General features: G+C 39.0%; 1 protein-coding gene and 1 pseudogene across 1 annotated transcript; one reads left to right on the forward strand and one right to left on the reverse strand.

The window, feature by feature from the left end:
• Window positions 1-4,121: 4,121 nt before the first annotated feature.
• Window positions 4,122-11,927, reverse strand: LOC122200652 (tripartite motif-containing protein 77-like). The gene is made up of 6 exons (XM_042906362.1): window positions 11,517-11,927; window positions 10,762-10,857; window positions 7,959-8,189; window positions 7,245-7,267; window positions 6,221-6,318; window positions 4,122-4,702 (listed from the first exon to the last, which is right to left on the reverse strand). The coding sequence occupies exons 1-6, from the start codon at window positions 11,925-11,927 to the stop codon at window positions 4,209-4,211; spliced, it is 1,353 nt and encodes a 450-aa protein (XP_042762296.1). The 3' UTR covers window positions 4,122-4,208.
• Window positions 11,928-16,792: 4,865 nt separating this feature from the next.
• LOC122201177 lies at window positions 16,793-18,742 on the forward strand (annotated as a pseudogene).
• The last annotated feature ends 2,602 nt before the right edge of the window (window positions 18,743-21,344 follow it).

Below are 21,344 nucleotides of genomic sequence, written 5' to 3' on the forward strand. Positions count from 1 at the left end.
CTAGCCTCAGTTTCTGTTAGGACAGTGTCTTTTCCCTGACTCCCTTGGGACCAGGAATTGCACGTCCCTGAAGCCCTAACCACCCACAGTAGACCAGCACTGTGCTGGATTTGGAGCCATGGAGATGGGTTCTTCTGCCCAACACAGTGAGGAGAGGAATGTCTGACAGTGCAGAGAGGTAAGGTGGCTGACACCGAGAGTTTTGAAAGCTTTTGCTGTATTTGTTCTTAAAGGGACAGTGCCTAGGGGCATTTGGCTTCTTGTACTTAGAGTACAGTGAAGAGAAGCCAGTGATATCAGGAAGAGGCATTCAAGGTTCTTCATGCATAGGGCAGCATTCGTGCATCACCAGGAATGGGTAGGGCTCAAAGGAATCAGGAAGGCTCTTATGTTAGTGCCTGGCAGTCCTGGTTGGCCACTTCTAAAACAGTCGACACACAAAGGGTAGGTGGGAGGAGACTGAAGACAGGGATCCTCAGCCCCAGAGTGAAAAGATCTAAACCTGAGATCACCAGGCAAAGCAGAGCCAGGATGGACCACTGTGACTATGATCCTGGAATTCCCTGACCTTCTCTTCTTTCTTGGCCCATCACTGAGCAGTTTGCCCCAAAGCTCATGGGCTCCCATCTCTTTTGAGTCAGATCTGTACTTAGAACCCATCAGAAGAGGTTTTCTTTCCACTAGGTACTTCTTGCCATGGGGATGTGATGGAGGGGCACTCATCCCATACCACTTGTTAATGGGGTCCACTCCTTGCAGTACAACAAAAGGTGAAAGCCTTGCCTCCAGAAACTCAGGTGGAAGCTCTTCACCCCAACAACATCCAAACCTGGCTTACAAAGATTATTCAGCAAAACAAATATCTAGCAAACACCAATGTTAACAAATCTGACAACCAAGAGGAAATGAGTAAATTCAATGAAAGATACACACTACTGAAGCTAAAAATAAAAGAAAAGAAAATTAATAGTTCTCTATCAAAGAATGTGAATCTGTGGTTTAATAAATTCCCCCTCTGACTTGGGTTTTAAGAAAACATGGAGTAGCAGGGATGGGATTTGCTCTTCTACCCCAGACAAGAAAAAGCCATAAATGTGGTATAAAACAACATTTTTCCAAGTTTCATAAGTAGCAGAGGAGAGTAAACAGAGAGAGGGAACAAATGAGGAGACCTCAAAGATGGTCCCATTTCACTTCCTGGAGATTTGCAGATGTAGCACAGTGGGGAGGAGGTCAGACAGCCCAGGGGTCGCCCTGAACTGAGGAGACGGTTGGAAAGTCAAGAATGTCAAAGTGGCTGGAGTTCCCAGGACTGAATACTGTGGAAGGTAGAGCTGCACAGAGGAAGCACCCTAGAGGGTCGCGGAGGACTCCACAGTTGGAGTCCACAGCTGGGTGCAGAACAGCGAATGCTTGTGAGGACAACACTGCAGGTCAGGGAAAGAACCTCCCCAGAGAGCTGATGGAGAAGTATCTGTGCACAGTCAGGGCTACAGATGGTTCTCACCATCCCGAAAGGACAAGCCACACACTAGGGGGAGACCTGGTGGAATACACAGGAGAGTACTGTGCCAGTGGTGGGGGACATCCAGCCCATGTTAGAAGTCTCTGGCTACTTCTTACACAGTTTAAGAGCAAGTCTTCAAAGCTGGAGCCTCTCCCAGAGTTAATCCTTCCACCCAGACAGGTCCTGTGCATGTCCTCAAGTCAAAGAAGCAACAGAAAAGAGAATAAAGGGGATTTAATCCCTGAACTGGGACAACAGAGGCCCTTTCCCCAGAGAGGGAAAAAAAAAAAAGGGCTCTCTCTTCGGGCAATGGTCTTTCCCTATTGCCACTCATTGCAGCTTTGTCACTGGGGCTGACCTTGCGTCAGGGCTGGGTGAGAAAAAGGAAGAAGAAAAGGGTTTTTTTTTCCCACACTTTGATGTATGAGGGGCCTCTCTTCCTGGCCCTTTGGCTAGAAGGGGGTGTTTCTTTGGGGGCTTTTGCCATATGCTCCTGCTGTGAAGTTCAGAGAAGTGGATCTTCCTTTCATCCAGTCAATGCTAGGGAAGAGAAGAGGAAAAAGAACTCCTTAACACTGACCCCCATTATGGGTAATTAATTATTCCAATGTTAACTCATCTCATTTCACATTCTTTTTTTTTTTTTTAACGTTTATTTATTTTTGGGACAGAGAGAGACAGAGCATGAACTGGGGAGGGGCAGAGAGAGAGGGAGACACAGAATCGGAAGCAGGCTCCAGGCTCTGAGCCATCAGCCCAGAGCCCGACGCGGGGCTCGAACTCACAGACTGCAAGATCGTGACCTGAGCCGAAGTCGGACGCTTAACCGACTGAGCCACCCAGGCGCCCCTCACATTCTATTCTTAATGCCTCAGAGTCCTCACATACAAAGTCTTTATTTTTGGTGCTCTGCTCAGCATGTCTACTTGTCATCTCTGGGTGAGACTTTGGAGGATTTATTCCATTTTGACCAGTGCCAGAGGTCAACACCAAACTGTTAAGCATGCAGCAATTCTTGGAAACTTCCAAGAGATGAGAGCATCATCATATTGCTTTAAATAATCCCTAGGCAATTCTTTGAAATTTAGGATAGTTTCTTCACTACTACATCTTCACAGAAGTGAATTTAATTGCCAGAATATTACCTCTCTTCCAAAAGAATCTTGAGTAGGGAGAGAAGAAGAAGGGACGGAAGGAGAAAGGAAGGGGGAGAGACAGAGATCGATTCCTTCTTTACACAAAAGAAAAAAAAAACCTTTTTCCTTGTGATGAGAAATCTTAGGATTTACTCTCTTAACTACTTTCCCATATACCATGCAGCAGTGTTAGCTATAGTCATCATTTTGTACCTCACATCCCTAGAGAGTTTGACTCTACTGCCTGGCTATTTTGCAAACTTCTAAGATCTAAGACTGAAGCATTTTTTGAAGTGAAATTTGACTGTTGGCCATTTGATATTTTATGTGGTTGAGAACTGAGGTTGATTGAGGTTTATGCATCCTCCAAAATGTATATATGTATATTTTTACTATATGTAATTTCTTTAAAAATACTGCAGTATCCAAACATCTGGGTCTTATTGTCTGTATAAGTATCACTCTGGTAAAAATTGTCTACATTCCTGGAATACTGTGCTCACCACCAAGAATGACCTACAGCAACACTAGGCAGTCAAATTATATACAATCTATATCTTTTCAGTTAAAAGTCATTTCTGACCCATGAATCTGAACAGTAACATAATTCATTTCTTTATTCAACAATATTTCTCAGCACTTCCTATCTTACTGTGTCTACATAATCTTAACCTTTGTTGGTTATATATATAGCCTTTGCTTTCAATAATTTTGACACATTCCTTTTTTAATGTTTTATTTATTTTTGAGGGAGTACAAGTTGGGGAGGGGCAGAGAGAGAAGGACACGATCTGAAGCGGGCTCTGTGCTGATAGCAGCCAGCTCAATGTAGGGCTTGAACTCATAAATCATGAGATCATGACCTGAGCCAAAGTCCAACGTTCAACCGACTGAGTCATCCAGGTACCCTGACACATTCCTTTATTTATCCAAATATTTTGTTGTATCTCTCACGTCCCCAGACTGATGTTTCATTCTTGGAATGTGCTATGAAGAGGAGTGACATTGGCTGTCCCTTCTAGTGATTTGCAAACTAGAAAAGAAGATCAAAATTCTGTTGTGACTTTTACAAAGGGAAGGGATAAGCTGTTGTTGAGCTTTGTTATAATGTGACCTAAACTAGTCCAGTAAACTGAGAACTTATGGAGGGGGAAGTTAGCCAGATGAATTCAGGGAGAAGAGAATTCCACATGATACTGAGTTTTGACAAGAACTGTCTGGAAGGAGAATCCTCTGTGCTCTGTGTTCATCCATTTAGCTAGTTTCCACATCAATGCATTCTTTCACCTCTAGCAAGCCCAGATAGCAAATGAAAAGTGAACATATCCCACACAATATAATAAAAGCGAGTACTTTTATTTCAATAAAATAGAAAAGACAAATGTACATCCTTCACAGTGTCACCACTTTAAAAAATAATACAACAAATGTATCCCCTGAAGGTAAAATGAAGTTCAAGACCATTAGCATCAGTGATTTTCCCCACTCAAGAAGTCACCAGGATAGAACCCTCCCCAGCTATTAAAATTGCTAAGACCTTGGTCAGGTTTGTGAGCTGTTCCTGATCATTTGGGTCCATAGCAAATGAAAGGTCTGAGAGGGAAGGAGAAGGAACAGGAAAGGAAGTTACAAATGAGGGAACTTTTGGCAACATTAACAAAGCTTACTATACCAAATTCATAATCTAAAAACACCCCTACCAAGCCCTGGGGTCTTGGAATGTAGTGGCGCAGTGGCGGGGAAGCAGAGAAGAGACGGCAATGGTCATCCACGTTGACACACAGAAGTAGAAAGATACCCTCAGAGTTGAGCAGCATGTCATGGCGTTTTGTCCAGGATTCCCTGCAAAGTCCTATAATCCAATTCTGAGAGTTTCCCACATCCACCTCCCAGTAATATTTGCCAGAGGTGAAGGTCTGAGCTGCCCAGGAAGGCTTATACTGTGAACTCCCTGGACTGTGGGGCAGGTCTTGATGGTCGGGACAGCACTGCAAACGTCTCAGGTCTTCAAACAGAGGCACACGGTAATTCCTTATCTTATCATCAAATGTAATATACACTTAAGTAAAATGAAAACAGTGAAGTCAAAGAACAGAGTTTAAAATTTCTGTGGGACAAGTGCAATAGTGTTCTAGCAAATGCTGAACAACCAAATCTCTAAAACCAAACAAAACTGGTTTGTTTGCTGGGAACACTCCCACACCACCATGGCCAGTTTCAAGGTACTTACCACTTAGTAATTCCTCGTAAAATTCTGGAACATGTAACAGCTTTCATGGCAGAGTCCACACTAACTGCCCCAGAACACTCCTTTATCACAAGTGACTATACGGGCTGTGTGTCATTGGCAATCCAGAGACCCATTCGGGAGAAGGGGCTTCTTGCCTAAGCAAGTAAATCTCTATTCATACAACTAGATGAAAAACAATTCTGAGAATACTTAAAGATGTAGGATGGCAGGATCTGGTTTTATTCTCATTAGCTCATTGAAAATTTGGGCGCCTGCTCATTGATGCCAAGTAAATACCAAGATGGCCCTTCACTCAAGCTTTCTCATTTATCAACTTGCACAAAATCAAATAAATATAGTAACAGTAATAAATATTATATATCATTTCAAAAATATGATACTGTTATTCTTATTAGTCTTAAATAGTGATAACTTTGTCCAAACACAAAGATGTAACATGTCAACAAGCAAAGGGAAAAGAAACTGGAAATCCATATTTGCCTTTTTTTTTTTTTTTTTTTTTTTTTTTTTTTTAAAGAAGTGGTTCCTTTCTCTGAATTTCTAACTCAGGCATCACGGACTGGGAATCCAACCATCCCATGCCTGCTTCTCCTGTCAGCCAGGCTCACTGTCTACTTCTTTCTTAGGGACAGCGAATCCACACAGCAAATCATGTGTTCCATGTGTTTTCTGGTTATACCTGTTTTTTATAAACATTTTTATCCCTTTCTAAATCTAAAATCTAATGATTTTTCAAATACATTCACTAACTTAAATTTTTAGATAAACATTTAAATAACAATTTAAGGTGCTTCTAGGAATCTGAACATCTACGTATAACTACAATTAACAACTATAAGTTAAAATACACTGAATGAATATGCAGTTTTATGTGTCAAGTGCTTTCAGGGTGCCTGGGTGGCTCAGTTGTTTAAGCATTTGACTCTTGATTTCGGCTCAGGTCATGATCCTACAGTTCATCAGATGGAGCCCCATGTCGGGCTCTGCGCTGACATCAAACTGACAGTGTGGAGCCTGCTCAGGATTCTGTCTCCCCCTCTCTCTGCTCCTTTCCTGCTTGCCTCCCCGTCCCCCAACAAATAACTATTTATATGTCAAGTGCTTCATTTTTTTAAACTCACTGTAAATTGTCATATAAGTGTTATATTTAATTGTTTTTGACTGCCTTCAGGTATCTAACAATAAAATATGGTTAGTTACAAGGGTTTGCATATTTATCTGCTTCCCAGTTCTCTGCAAAGACTAATAGAGCAATGAGGAGAGGTCCTCCAGGTGTATCTCCTCATGGAGGAAATAGTGGGGTCTCACCAGGGCGCCACCTCTTACCTCGGAAGTTGTTAAGCCTTTCAGACATCCCGGTGATTGTCCACTCACTGAGCTGTGGGTCCACAGGCTGGGGCAAGTGCGCCTGCACTAACTGACTCCTGCAAAGAAACAGAACCACTTACTGACCCCTCTAGTCCTATCATAAGCCTCCCTTGAAGATGCTCCTTCAAAATCCTCACAATTGGGTGCAAAGGGTCAGAGTTTAACTCCACAAACTGAGGGATGTTGTAGTTGTTCTTATATTTTATAACTAGCTACTGTGCTCTTATCACTTCAATCTCCGTAAGATAGATCACTCACAAATGTGTTTTCTCCCTTCGCCTTCCCTATGGAAGGCACACAGCTGTTCTCATTTAGTTCCTGAAACCCAATAGGTGTCAAATAGAGCTTAATAGGGCCTAATATATAGAGCTTAATCTCTGTAGGGGTTTTCATCTTTTTCCCTCCCCTCTCTTCTCATCATCCTTCCATCTGCAGCCTCTCTGAGCTCATTTGTTGTTGTTGTTTTTTTTTTAATGTTTATTTATTTTGAGAGAGAGAGAGAGAGAGAGAGAGAGAGAGAGAGACACTACAAGTAAGGGAGGTCAGAAAGACAGACTCAGGCTCCAGGCTCTGAGCTGTCAGCACAGAAAACAATGCGGAACTCGAACCCTTGAATCCTCAAGTTGAGAGGTCATGACCTGAGCCGAAGTCGGACTGAGCCACCCAGACACCCCTCTCTGAGCTTATCTGCCTTTCCTACAGAATATGTGGAATAAGCCTCAAATAATTAGGATTTTGAAAATTAGAGGCAGGAAAAAGTTATATTTGGCAACTTCTGCATTAAGCCTTGCAGCTGAAACCACACCCTGCTTCAACCCTCACTTTTACCTAAGAGTGGTCAATATAAAACCGAGAAGTGTCTTAGACAAGGAATAAATGAGGGCATAAAGAAACTTGTCATAAAAAGTTGTGGGTCCATCTCAGCAGAAATAACCTGACCACTGTCACCGATGCCATAACTTGGATGGAGGGGCAAATTTACCTTTTCATGATGTCTCCCAAATCCTGTAAAGAGAAAGAGGAAGGCTTAGCTTTGAGCACAAGATATTCCCCTGTTTAGTCTAGTCTGAGGCTATGAGGCTGAACTGGAAAATTCTCTATCTCCACTTTCTTCCTTGGTAAAATCATTTGCCCTTTTCCTTATCCTTAAAAAGATAAGATTTGGTCTTCTATTTATATGGTCTTCTATGTATTATATGATAAAATTATGATCATGATAAAATTTAAAGCAGAAGGTGTTCTTAGAGCAAACAATGGCTCTTTGGTTGTAATATACAGTGAGGTTCACGAAGGGTTTCTTCAAAGTTCTTACAAGGGTGTGTGGGCTCTAAATCTACGATTTCAAAAGAGAAAGAATGGATACATCCCACATACTGACAAGTCCAGATACAAAACTGAATTATGTATTTAAAAGCTGCTTTGTGGCAGTTGGTTAGAAACTCTTAGTAGAAAAAGTGAGATGATTTTTTTCTGGATCTGTTCCTCACATTTCTATATAGTTTTCCTTTTCCTGTATAAGGTGGATGTGACCCTGGATCCCTGGGTTATACTGGAGGAGCAAAGCCTGCTATTGCACAGAGGAGGCAGAATTTGAACTTTGGAACCAGAAAAATAATGGAGGTCAAAAGGGATATGGATCTCAGTGGATATAAATGATTTCCAGCCAGGCTCATGTTCATCCTTCCTCAGTCCTTACCTGGAGCAGGTGCACATCTGCTTTGAGGTACATTTCCTTCAGCTCCTCATAGATTCTTTTCAGGAGTTTCCCCATTTGAAGCATTCTAGCTACATTTCTCCGGAGTCGATGAAAAATTATCTTGCCTTCAATTGCCAGGCTCTCTAAATGTTTTTGCTTTTCTTTGTGGAGGTATTGGTACACCTTAGGATATTCAGCCTTGATCATCACCATCCTTAGATTTACAAAACCCTGAAGTGACATTGGTTTAATTAGGTCATGTATCTGGACAGTTTCACTCTTCTCTCATTATCTACAGTTTGCATGCTATGCCCAATGTTCTGATCTTAGTCTGTTGTGCTGCTTTTACAAAAACGCCACAGACTGGGTACCTAATGAATACAGAAACTATTTCTCACAGTTCTGTGTGCTGGGAAGTCTACGATTGATGATGGCAGATTTGGTATCTGGTGAGAGTCTACTTCCTAGATAGCCATCGTTTCGTTGTGTTCTCAAATGGCAGATGGCCCAAGGGACATTTCCAGGGTCTCTTTTAGATGAGCACTGGTCTCATTACTGAGGACTGTGGCCTCGTGACCTAATCACCTTGCAAAGCCCCCACTCCTATTACCACCACCTTGGGGGTAAGAGTTTGAACATACAAACTGGGGGAGGAAGCAATTCAGATCATAGAAGTACTACATACATTTTTAGGTCTTTCTCCTTCTAAGAAACCACATATTTGGCTTCTTTCTTACCTTCCTCCCTCCTTCCTTTTCTTCCTTTTCATTTATTTGTTTGCCTGCACCACTGCTTCCAACTACTTACTCTCAAACTTCCATATTTTCATGTGAAAATAGAAATTTAAGATCAAATTTTGTTGTTTTACAGGATTCATAACAATCTCAAAATCATAATCCATTCTTCTCAATGCTTGTACTTACAAACTGACTATCTGCTCTCAGGAAAAAGCAACAATTTGCTTTCTCAGGAAAACAGAGGACATCACACCTGATCTTTCTAAATTACCTCCATTCCTTACACACACTCTTCCACCAGTGCTGGGCTCTGCCTGCCTCTTACTACCGGGGCTAAACCCACCTCCTCTTTACTGGTCCCCCTGTCTTGTCTTCTCAGAGATATTACTGGTCTACATTACTATCCCACAAACTAGTTCTTGCCTTGCCTTCATGTCTCTGTGTCTCTCTCTCCCTTGTCCTATGGGCCTGTCTCCATTTTATTCTCTCATTCAGACACTTTTTTCACACTCTCTTTCCCTTTCTTTTCACACAGCTTTTAAACATATACACATTTATCAAATTATTTTGGAAATGTCAAAACTAAATATTGTTATTATAATGACTTTATCCAGCTTCTATGCTAACACTTTCATTGCCATCAAAGCCAGACTTAGTGACCAGATGTGATCAAACTCACTGTGCCCAGGGATGCAATTTTCAACTATTCATCCAAGCAATGAGTCTTCCCTTCTGTCTCCTACCCGTTCCTGAACCACACATTCCAACAATAGGTTCCAACCAAGAGCCTATTTTTACTAAATTGAAATAATATGATTCATTCTTATAGTACTTCACCTTCTTTCCACATTTGATCTTGTTTACTACTCATTTCTTTTACTAATCTCTTCTGTCTCCTCTGCTCTGGGAAGCTGCATTCTCAGGTGCTCATCTCCCACCATCTTCTAACAACCACTCAGATCTCTGCCCAGATGTAACCTTGGCAATGGTTACACCAGCACATCCCAGCCTGCACTCTTTATACCCATTTTCTGCCTTCATTTTATTGCAAGGACTTCATAAATGTCATATAGCTTAAATTTTACTTCTTAAATTTCTGGATTGAGTTCTCTCATTAGATTATAAACTAATGAGGTCAGTGATTTGTTTCTCTTTTTGTCCAGTTATATATCTCTTTGTTGGCCTAGAACAGTGAGCAACATACCATAGGTCCTCATATGAATGAATGTTTCATCAGAAATCCATCCTAAACAATCAAGCTAATGTTCTTATTCCCCTTTGGCACTCTCACAGCACCATGTACAGATTCCTGTTCAGTGAAGTATTATTCCCTCATATTGCCTTTTTATAGGTCTCTAGGTCTCCTCTAGTACTGCTCAAGTTCTTTGAAAATAATGGTGTCATTTTCTTCTTTAGATCAGGTTCTCTGTTCCTCTTTGTGAATCAATAAATGACACAATCAAAAATCCTTAACTAGGCATTTGCATTCTTGACCTGGCTACGATTACATTTCTAGCCACACTTCTCACTATGTTCTGCTTCATACCCTATCTACTAATCAGTAGGTCCAGCACCGAGATCTCAAACAATTCCATGGGTTATCTGGTTTGTCTCATCTTTAGTTTTCTTGTCCCTCAGAACTCTTTGCCATCAATACCCAGGAAATTAAATTCTAATAACTTATTTTATCACACTGATGTTTTACTGGTTTGAGAAGCTTTTGTTAACATTCAAAGTTTACTAAGTTCCTACGGAAGTCTGTATTTACCTCCACCCTACTGATCATTGCATTCTGCCTTGTGAGAGTGCATTTTCTTGTCCCTGATAATGTATTAGTGGCACATATTGCTTTATCCAGAAAAAATCAGGGAAAGGCTTTTAGTTATACAATGGACTCAATGTGAAATCCTGCACTGAAGGTCATGTTTTCATACAGTTCTTATATGTAGCTCTTTTTCTGATCATCTGATCAGGGAACATTATGACTTAACTTAGGTTCTTCCACTGTCAGTTACCATGGTATCTGTCCCAAGCTGGTTCCAAGGGAAATAGGGCTTCCCACTTACCTGCCATACTCTAAGTAAGTTGTACTCTTTGTTTATATTTCTCTGATTTCTCTGCCTGTTTTTCCAAATAGATTTCATTTGCATCAGAAGTTTCTCCTGTAAAAGAACTACAAATTTGAGCACTAGAAAAACAAATATGTAATTTTCAGATACCTCAAAAAGTGATAAAGGGATAGACATGAGAAAAATAAAAAAGGAAGCAGAGATGTCAGTGAGTTTCTTTGGGATCGCAAATAAGTCAAAAACTGGGAGGCTGACCAAAAGTAGAGTTCCTGAATTTGGAAATGAAATCTATTATCTGAGGAATCTAGTACTGATATTATACGTAACATGGAACATTTTCAGAAATGAATCTTAATTCATATTAGTTTTGAAATGATAGCCATCATGTTTTCTATGGCATGATTAGAACATATTGAAGAGCCTTATTGTCATCATGGCAGAAGTAGCCAATGACTGTCAACTGCCACTAGAGATTATCCACCTGGCCAGTTACACTGAAACACCAGCACCCTCTTCAAGTCATCATCATTCCTCTCCCCCAGCCTAATAGAATTTAAACTTCAGAGGAGCAAGGATGTTTGTTTAGTTTCTTCGGTGCTGTATCCATAGGTTTTAGAACCATGCCTGGCAGATGGTGTTTACAAATTCTACTTGTTTAAGGCATAAGAGAAGAAAAATAAAATCACTTTTGCTCATTGCCTATCAGATACCAAGTCCTCCACATTTCACATGCATTCAGAGGCAGTACTTACCCTGCAGTGCTCAGCAACCTGTGAAACTGGACAGTGTATGTGAGTGGTATGCCCTGGCAAATGAGAGCACTGCAAACACAGCAGGCTCTTGTCAGTTGGACAGAAGATATTCTTCAGTGCTTGGTGTATCCAACACATCTGCCTGGCAGACCTCGGTAACTTCTTGGCAACTGATTCTTTTTTAGCACGAGCTTGTCCCTCAGCAGAAATAATGTTTTTGAAGTCCATGCGTGGAGATACTGCCCTGCATACAGGGCAGCGGGTGGGATGCTGGGCATCTTCCCACAGGAGGCAGAGACACGGAGTACAGAAGCTGTGTCCACAGTTAATGGTGACAGGGTCTGTGAAATAGTCCTTGCAGATGGAACAGATAAGCAGACTGGGGGCGCAGCGCACAAAAGTAGAATCCATGTTTCTGAGGAAATAAACGGAAATAAAATAAATAAGCTTTTGCTCACTAATACACACATGCACGATAACAGGATGGGTGGTGCTTGGAGTAAGATGGTGAGGCGGAAGGAGAGTCTTCCAGACTGAGAGCCTGCGTCCTTGTTTTCCAGCCATGGCCTCCAGCCCTGCTTTTCAGCTTCCATTAGAAATTCAGGATTTGTCAGCCATGTTGTCTCTTTTACAAAGACATCAGAGGTTTTGGCTCACCCCTAGTCATAGTAGGGGGCATTGTTCTTGTCCAAAGGTATCATGGTTTCCCCTTATTTTCTCTTCTTTGATTGGTTAGCACAGGTATGTGCTCCAATTCTGGCCAATGAAATAAGAGAAAGAAAGACTCCCAGAAGAGTCTATAAGAGGTTTTCTTGTTCTAGAAGAAACATGGAAGAAAAATCTGCTTTTTCTGTTTCTGGACATTATATGGATACAGTACTCATTTGCATTCCCATTTTATGATATCAAAGTGAACTAGCTTAAGTACAACAGCCAATACTCTGAGCCTAACAAGGGGATGGGAAAAACCTTCTGGATTTGCAAGAATGGCACTGAACACTTACCTTTTCTGGAGAGATTAACTCAAAAAAGTAAAAAGACACCATAACAATAATTGAATCTGGCAAGAATCATCAGTAGATGCTAAAATAACTAAGACTTTGGGAAGAGAGTATTTGTATACCAACAAAGTTCTACTAAAAATATTAGTTCCTAAATGCAAAAGAGAAAATAGTACCTTTTCAAGGTAAATATTTAGCAGATACATTAACCAGGTTACCAAACCATGGCCATGAATTTCATGCATTTATAGATGTGGACCACTTAAGGACTATGGCACACCTGTAGTATCCCTCCCAGAAACATTTAATCTGTAAGTAACCATGGGGGAAAGTTAGACAAATACATTTAGGAGACATTACACAAAACAACAATCCTGGATTATTCAAATAATCTTAGTTTCTTAGGAGAAAATGTTTCGAAATGATTATACAGGAGGTGACTAAATTATGAAAATTAACTAGGATGGGGCATCTTTGACCCGTTCCTAGATTAAAAAACCTACCAGCCAATAAGGACATTTTTGGGACATGCAGGGACATGATAAAAATAAGGGGGTCTTTCCATTTCAGCTTAGAAATGTAGAGAGCTGGAAAGCTTGTTGCCACCCTCCTACCACAAGAAAAATGCTAGACAAATGAAACAATGACCTGTGTTGAAACTGTTAGAGAATTGAGGTAGCAAGTCAAACAGCAAAGATAGATTCTGCATAGAGAGCACAAGGAAAGAGCAAAACAGGACCTGTTCATGTTTATCTGGGGCAGATTCCACCGGAGCCCATAGAAATCTCTGTGAAGATAAAGTACCTTAATTAGCTGTTAAAAACCAAATGTGAGCAAGGATAAGTGTGCAAAGCCCCTTAAGATCATGGACAGATATTTGTAGGGAGCAATACAGCTAGAGAGATGAAAGACATAGGGTCTCTTTGGGAAGAGGACCTAGAGCCAAACCAAGAAGTAAACAGAATATCTTTCAAGTAGTACTCCTCAACTGAGGGCTCCCCTGACTCAACTGGGGAAATTTGGCACTATCTAGAGACAATTTTGGTTGTCACAACTTGAGGCATATTACTGGCATCTAATGGGTAGAGGCCACAAATCCCTTTAAATACCCCGTAATGCACAACACAAGAAAGATAACTCTTACAGCAAAGAGTTAGCCAATTTGCTAACTGTGTGAAGATGAGAAAACCTCTATTAGAGGCACTGGAGGTCTCTGGAACCCATAGCCTTAACACAGTCTTACTTTGGTAACCATAGCCATAACAAACTTCAAACCCATGTCAAATATTGACTAGATTAACACAAATCATCATACTAAAGGCCTGGCAGAAGAAACTGTGCTCACCAAAAAACATGAAAAAGACTTACAGTATCTACTGTCATAGCACAGTATCTCCTACATATATATCAGGTATTCAATAAAAAATGATGAGGCATATCAAAAGGAAAAAAAAATCCACCTGAACTGACAAAGCACTCCTCAGCCTTAGATACAACACAGATGTTAGACCTATGAAATGAGGACTTTAGAATAACTATGATTAGTATATTAAAGTCTTTGATGAAATATGTAGACATCATGAAAGAATCATGGGTAATTTCAGGAGAGACAAAAACTGTAAGGCAGACTCAGATAAGCCAGGAACAAAATCTGTAGAAAATGTCATTGTCAGGCCTCATAGTGCATGTAATACAGTCAAGGAAAGTATGAGTGACCACAAAAATAGGCGAATACAAAACACACAAGGAAAACACAAAGAGGAAGTACCATGAGTGGAAAATAAAAACTGAACGAGCAAAGAGCAGTATGACAATATTAAAAGACATAATATATGTGTAATTGAATTCCCAGAAAGACAAGAAAGAAAGAAAATGGCAGAAGAAACATTTAAAGAAATAATTTTAGAAAAATTTCCAAAATTTGTTAAAGTCATCAAAAAAAGATCCATGATATTCAGAAAATATCAACCAGAAAAAAATAAAAACTGAACTAACCAACACAAAAACCCCACACCTTGGCAAGTCATATTCAAACTGATTGAAAGTAATAACAAGGAGAAAGTCTTGAAGGCAACCACTGTATTAGGAGGGGAAAAAATTACATACAGAGGAATAAAAAATAAGAATTATAACAATAAGTTTTCCAGAAACTATGCAACAAAGAAGACAATGGAATGATATCTTTAAAGCATGGAAAGAAAACAAGAGTCAACACCCAATTCTATATCCAGTGAAAATATCCTTCAAAAATAGAAGATATTTTCTATTCCAAACAAAGAAAAACAGAGAGAACTTGGGGCCAGTGGATCAAATGTACAAAAAAAAATACACACAAAATTCTTCAGAGGAAAGCAGATCATGTGTGTGTGTGTATGGGGTGGGGGGGGAACTTGGATCTACACAAAGAAATGAAGGACACTAGAAATGCAATAAATAATGATGAAATGTAAGGTATTATCATATTTTCTTTAATGATAACTAACTGCTTAAAGAAACAGTAGCCACAATGTACTATGTGTTTATGACATATGTAAAAGTGAAATGACAACAATGACATAAGACACAGGAAAGAGAAATTAGGACAATGATAAGCTTTTGACATCACATCTGAAGAGGTACAGTATTACTGAAGGGGGGATAAAATCACTTAAAGGTGTCTGTAGGAATACCTTGGAAATATTGCAGGTTTGGATCTGAACCACTGCAATAAAACAAATATTGCAATAGAGTTGAGTCAAATGAATTTTTTAGTTCTCCAGTGCATATAAAAGTTACGTTTATACTATACTGTAGTCTATTAAGTGTGTGATACTATTGTGTCTAAAAAAAACCTACATAGTTCTTTAAAATATTTTAAAAATATTTATTTATCTTTGAGAAAGAAAGAGCACGAGAGGGGGAGGGGCAGAGAGAGAGGGAGACACAGAACCCTAAGTAGGCTCCAGGCTCTGAGCTGTCAGCATGGAGCCCAACACGGGGCTCAAACTCACAAAATGTGAGATCATGACCTGAGCTGAAGTCGGACATTTAACTAACTGAGCAACCCAGGTGCCACCCAAAACCTACATACTTTAATTAAAAACTACTTTATTACTGAAAAATGCTAACCATTATCAGACCTTGCAGCGAGTCATATTCTCTGATCACAGATCACCATAACAAATATAATAGTAATAAGAAAATTAGAAACATTTTGAGAATTACTAAAATGTGACAGAGACATGAGGGGAGAAGATGCTACTGGAAAAATGGTGCCGATAGACTTGCTCGACAAAGTGTTGCCACAAACCTTCAATTTGTAAAGAGTCTCTGTATCTGTGTAGCGCTACAAAATGAGGTATGCCTGTATTTTAAACTCTAAGACACTAAAAATAATGAAAATAGAGGTATAAATAATGAGTGAGTCACTTGAAGAAATAAAATGAAACTTGAAAAGTAGAAGCATAGACTTCCAGTTTCTGGTGCAACATGTGAGAAGCTCAGAAATCACACTGTGTCCTAACAAATAAAAATCTGAAAAACTGAAATATCAACAACTCGTAAATTCATCAAAGAATTTCCCTGAGGTCAGAGGGCAAAGTGCTGCTTCCCCCAATTGGAGAGGGTTGCATAGGTAGATACAGAGAGTCTCAATTTACCATAGCAGAATTGTCCATGGGACATGGTGCTGGGGTAGGAAACCTGTACTGTAGTTGATGAATGGCTGGAGGCTCAGTGTGGACAAGTCTGAGAGTTAAAAACTCCAGGGGGACTCACTCATAGGAAGGACCCACAGTTTTATGGGTTTCACCTGTAGGAACTTTACCAGGTCCTCACAGTGAATATTGGGGGAAAAAAAATCGCTGCTGCTCTGGAAGGAGGAGGGGAAAACTAATCATTTTGAAATATGTCAGAGCATTCTGTTCTTCTTAAAGAGGATTGTCCTTAAAAAGGATTGTCCTCCTTAAAAAGGAGAAACTATTTAACCAGAGCCAACTTCCCTGGGAAAGGGACTACCTAACTCCAGCCCCTCTAGTCACTGTTGTGTTAAATCCAAGAGGTGGGGGACTGAGAAGCACTGCTGACCTCCAGGTCACAGGGGCACAGGGACCAGGGACACAGGATCACTAAAAGACAGACCTAATCATAGCACTACAGAATCCATCGTCTTCACCCACCCCCTTACTACCACATTACTGAAGGCCTATTTACTGCAATCCCTTGTGTCCAGTGTATCATGTTTGCTTTTCATCAAGAAACTACGACTAACAAACTAGCATAAAACAGCTTGAAGAGATGGAAGAAGCATTGGAATCAGAGTCCCGTATGGCAAGAATGGTGGAAATATCAGATTACAAAATTAAATTCTAAAACCTATGATTAATATGCTAAGAGTTTAATGGAAACAGTAGACAACATACAAGAACAGACACATAATGAAGCAAGGGGATGAAAATACTAAGTATTTCTAAAAATTCTAGAGCCAAAAAAATATAGTAACAAATTAAGAATGACTTTGATGGGCTCCGTAGTAAACTAGGTATGGTTGAGGAATTGGAGCTTGAGGATATCTCCATAGAAATACCAAAATTAAAAAACAAGGAGATAAAGGAAAAAAAAAACACCCTTAGAATATCAAATAACTATAGGACAAGTACAAAAGGCATAATATACATGTAATGGGAATACCAGAAGAAGAAAGAAAGAAACAAACAATATTTGAATACTGATGGAGAATTTCCCCAAAGAAATGTTAGACACAAAACCACACATCAGGAAACTCAGAGAACACCAAGTGGAATAAATACTAAAATTATAATATTTAAACTTTAAAAAATCAAATAGAAAGAAAAAATCTTGAAGGAAGTCAGAGGAAAAAATGCCTTGCTGACAGAAAATCAAAGATAAGAAATCCATCTGACTTTTCATCAGGAGCCACGTAGGCAAGAAAAGAGTAGAATGAAATATTTAAAGCATGAGAGAAAATAAACACTGACCTAGAAAGATTCTTTAAAAGTAAAGGAGAAGTAAAGAATTTCTCAGGTTAAAATACAATGGAAAGAATAAAAAGAAATTAAGAGGATATATGACCAGGAACCCCACCTCATGAAAAATGTTAAAAGAAGTTCTTTAGCGGTACATGAGTGGCTCAGTCATTTAAACATCTGACTCCTGATTTTGGCTCAGGTTACGATCTCATGGTCATGAGATATAGCCCTGAATCAGGCTCTGCAGTGGAGCCTGACTGGGATCTCTCTCTGTCCCCCCTCCCCTATTCACTCTCCCCTTTTCTCTCTCAAAATAAACGAACATTAAAAAAAAGATACTAGAGGGAGAAAAAGTTATACATACAGTAAACAGAAAGAAGGAACAAATAAAATTACAGCAGAAAGGAGTGAAGTTGAAAACAGAAAGACAACTGAGAAAATAATTGAATCCAAAAATCAAACAAAAACTTTACAACAAAAGAAAGCTAAATTCTTATATCCCCCTTGAACATAAAGGCAAAAATCCTCAACAAAACATTTTCAAAACAAATCCAACAATATTTAAAAAGATAATATAGCATGTTGAAATTTCTTTATTCAAGAAAACATGAGGTTACTTCAACATTTCAAATATAATCCATGTAAATTACCTTATTAATTTGCTAAAGAAGGAAAAACATATCAATAGAAGCAGAAAAAGCATCCAACAAAATACAACATCCATTCATGATAATAAGTTCCAGTAACCTAGGAACAGAAAGGAACTTCCTTAATGAAGTGTTTCTATGAAAAATCTCAAGTTGACAACATTCTTAGTAATGAGAATCCAAATTCTTCTCTTCTAATTTTAGGATGATAGTAGATGTCTTCTCTCACAATTTCTATTCAACATTATACTGGAAGTCCTAGGTAGTGCAGCAAAACAAGAAAAAACAAAATGACAAACATTGGACACCTTGTGGGATCCTGGACCAGGGGACAGTGGGCAGGATGGAGGAGCATACTTGGCACAGCACTTGGAGGACATAGTGAAGAACTCTTCCATTGCTGGAGCACAGATTCACAAGGACTTAATCTGGGCTTCTGTGGGACCCTATCAGATGCACATGCTAGAGTCATATCTGTTCTAGCCTAGCTATCAGCAAGGTAACCTCATACCCCACATTCCTGTGGTGTGTCTCTGGAATCAGATAATGGGAGCACTACAATTCAGAAACATGACAGCATCACAGTGGCAGTGTGTGAAATGGCCTCTTAACATCTCCTGTCAGTTCTCCAACAGTTTGTCATAGGGACGGCATCTTACCTACATTAATTATCTTGTAGAACTATTAAAGTTCCAGTAGGCGGGTCATGTATATTATCTGCATTGAGTACTTTTCTATTCATTTTAGAGAAATGAATAGAAACACTCAATAGATGGATTTATCAAAATATTTAAGAAAGGACCATGTTTTGAAATAGCAGGTCCAGGTCACTTTGTATGTAGAATTTTGTTATGTCCAATAAATCTTGTTGGAGGGGGAAAAAAAGAAAAACATTGGGAAGGAAAAAATAAGATGTATGTGTTCACAGGTGACATGATTATGAGTGTAGGAAATCCCAAAGACTTTACTAAAAATATCCTGGAACTCATAAGTGAGTTAGGCAAGGTGGCAGGATAAAAGGTCAATATATAAAAGTCATCTTGATTCCTACATATTTGCAGTGAAAAAGTTGTATCTGAAAATTTTTTTAACAATCCATTTATAGCTTCAAAATTTGTATTTGAAAAATGTTAAAAGCCCTCATTTATAAAAGCTTCAAAAAGTGAATTAACTTGACACATAAATTCTAGAGATCATTACCAATACTTAAAATGTGTTAAAATGGTACATCTCATGTTAAGAGTTGTTACCAAAGTCAAAACTCAAAAACAAAAACAAGGGGCAAAAGAAACTTTCACAGATGATGGATGGACAGATTCATTACCGTGATTTTGGTGAAGGTTTCATATCAGTTGTTATCAGTTGTTTGCAAATTCATATCAGTTGTTATCAGTTGTTTGAAAAATTTCCAATTGCACATTTTTAGTATTTATAGGTTATTGTATGTCAAATATGTCCCAATAAAATTAACGTTTTTTCCAGTTAGTTAACATACAATGTAGTATTGTTTCAGATGTACAATTTAGTGATTCAACACTTCTATAAAATACTCAGTGGTCATTGAAATAAGTGCAATCCTTAATCACCATCACCTATTTAATGTATCTCCCAACCACCTCCCCTCTGATAACCATTAGTTTGTTCTCTATAATTAAGAGTCTGTTTTCTGGTTTGCCTCTCTGTCTGTCTCTCTCTTTTTTTCCCCCCATGCTCCTTTGTTTTGTTTCTTAAATCCTACATATGAGTGAAATCATATGCTATACACCATACACAAAAATATATTCAAAATGAATTAAAGACCTGAATGTGAGACATGAAACCATTAAAATCCTAGAGGATAACACAGGAAGTAACCTCTTTGACATCGGCTGCAACAAGTTCTTACAAGATATGCCTCCTCAGGCAAGGAAAACAAAAGAAAAAATAAACTATTGGGACTTCATCAAAATAACAAACTTCTGCACAGCAAAGGAAACAATCAACAAAACTAAAAGGCAACCTACGGAATGGGACAAGATATTTGGAAATGACATATCTGATAAAGGATTAGTATCCAAAATATATAAAGAACTTATACAACTCAACAACCAAAAAACAAAACAAAACAAAAACACAAAGAATTAAAAAATGGGCAGAAGACATCTGAATGATGAATAGACATTTTCCCAAAGAAGCCATACAGATGGCCAACAGACACATGAAAAAATGCTCAACATCACTCATCATCAGGGAAATGCAAATCAAAACTACAATGAGATGTCACCTCACACCTGTCAGAATAGCTAAGATTTTTTTTAAATTTTTTTTTAAACGTTTATTTATTTTTGAGACAGAGAGAGACAGAGCATGAACAGGGGAGGGTCAGAGAGAGAGAGGGAGACACAGAATCTGAAACAGGCTCCAGGTTCTGAGCTGTCAGCAAAGAGCCCATCGCGGGGCTTGAACTCATGAACGGCGAGATCATGACCTGAGCCGAAGTCGGACGCTTAACCAACTGAGCCACCCAGGCGCCCCAAGAATAGCTAAAATTAAAAACACAAGAAACAGTAAGTGTTGGTGAGGATGTGGGGAAAGGGGAACCCTCTTGCACTGTTGGTGGGAATGCCAACTGGTGCAGCCACTTCAGAAAACAGTATAGAGGTTCCTCAAAAAGTTAAAAATAGAACTACCTTATGATCCAGCAATTACACTACTAGGTATTTATTCAAAAGATACAAAACTACAGATTTGAAGGGATACATTCACCCTGATATTTATAGCAGCATTGTCAACAATAGTCAAATATTGAAAAGAGCCCAAAAGTCCATTGACTGATGAACAGATAAAGAAAATGTGGTGTGTATACATATATATGTACACACACACACACACACACCGGAATATTACTCAAGCACTAAAAAAGAATGAAATCATCATTTGCAACAGCATGGATGGAGCTAGAGAGTATTATGCTAAGAGAAATAAGTCAGAGAAAAACAAAATTGTTAACTTTTAAGAAAATACATTAACTAGGTATAAACTTAAAACATATGCAGATCAGTACAGTGAAATCTATAAAGCAATGATGAAAGGAATAAGATCCAAATAAATGGAAAAATAAACTATGTTCATAGAATTGACAACCTATACAGCTATGACAATTCTCTCAATTTGATCTATAAATTCAGTGTAAGCTTTAACAAAATCCTAGAAAATTTTTTGTAGTTATAAATA

The sequence above is a fragment of the Panthera leo genome, chromosome D1, assembly GCF_018350215.1.
Source record: "Panthera leo isolate Ple1 chromosome D1, P.leo_Ple1_pat1.1, whole genome shotgun sequence".
NCBI lineage: Eukaryota > Metazoa > Chordata > Mammalia > Carnivora > Felidae > Panthera > Panthera leo.

Bases quoted from the DNA above. Each gene is read 5' to 3' on its own strand.
- LOC122200652 (XM_042906362.1), bottom strand. From the start codon at position 11,927: ATGGATTCTACTTTTGTGCGCTGCGCCCCCAGTCTGCTTATCTGTTCC. The intron at 7,268-7,958 runs GTAAGGACTGAG...TTCTCTTTACAG, and splicing joins CAGATGTGCACCTGCTCCAG to GATTTGGGAGACATCATGAA. The intron at 6,319-7,244 runs GTAAATTTGCCC...GTTTCTTTGCAG, and splicing joins TTGGGAGACATCATGAAAAG to GAGTCAGTTAGTGCAGGCGC.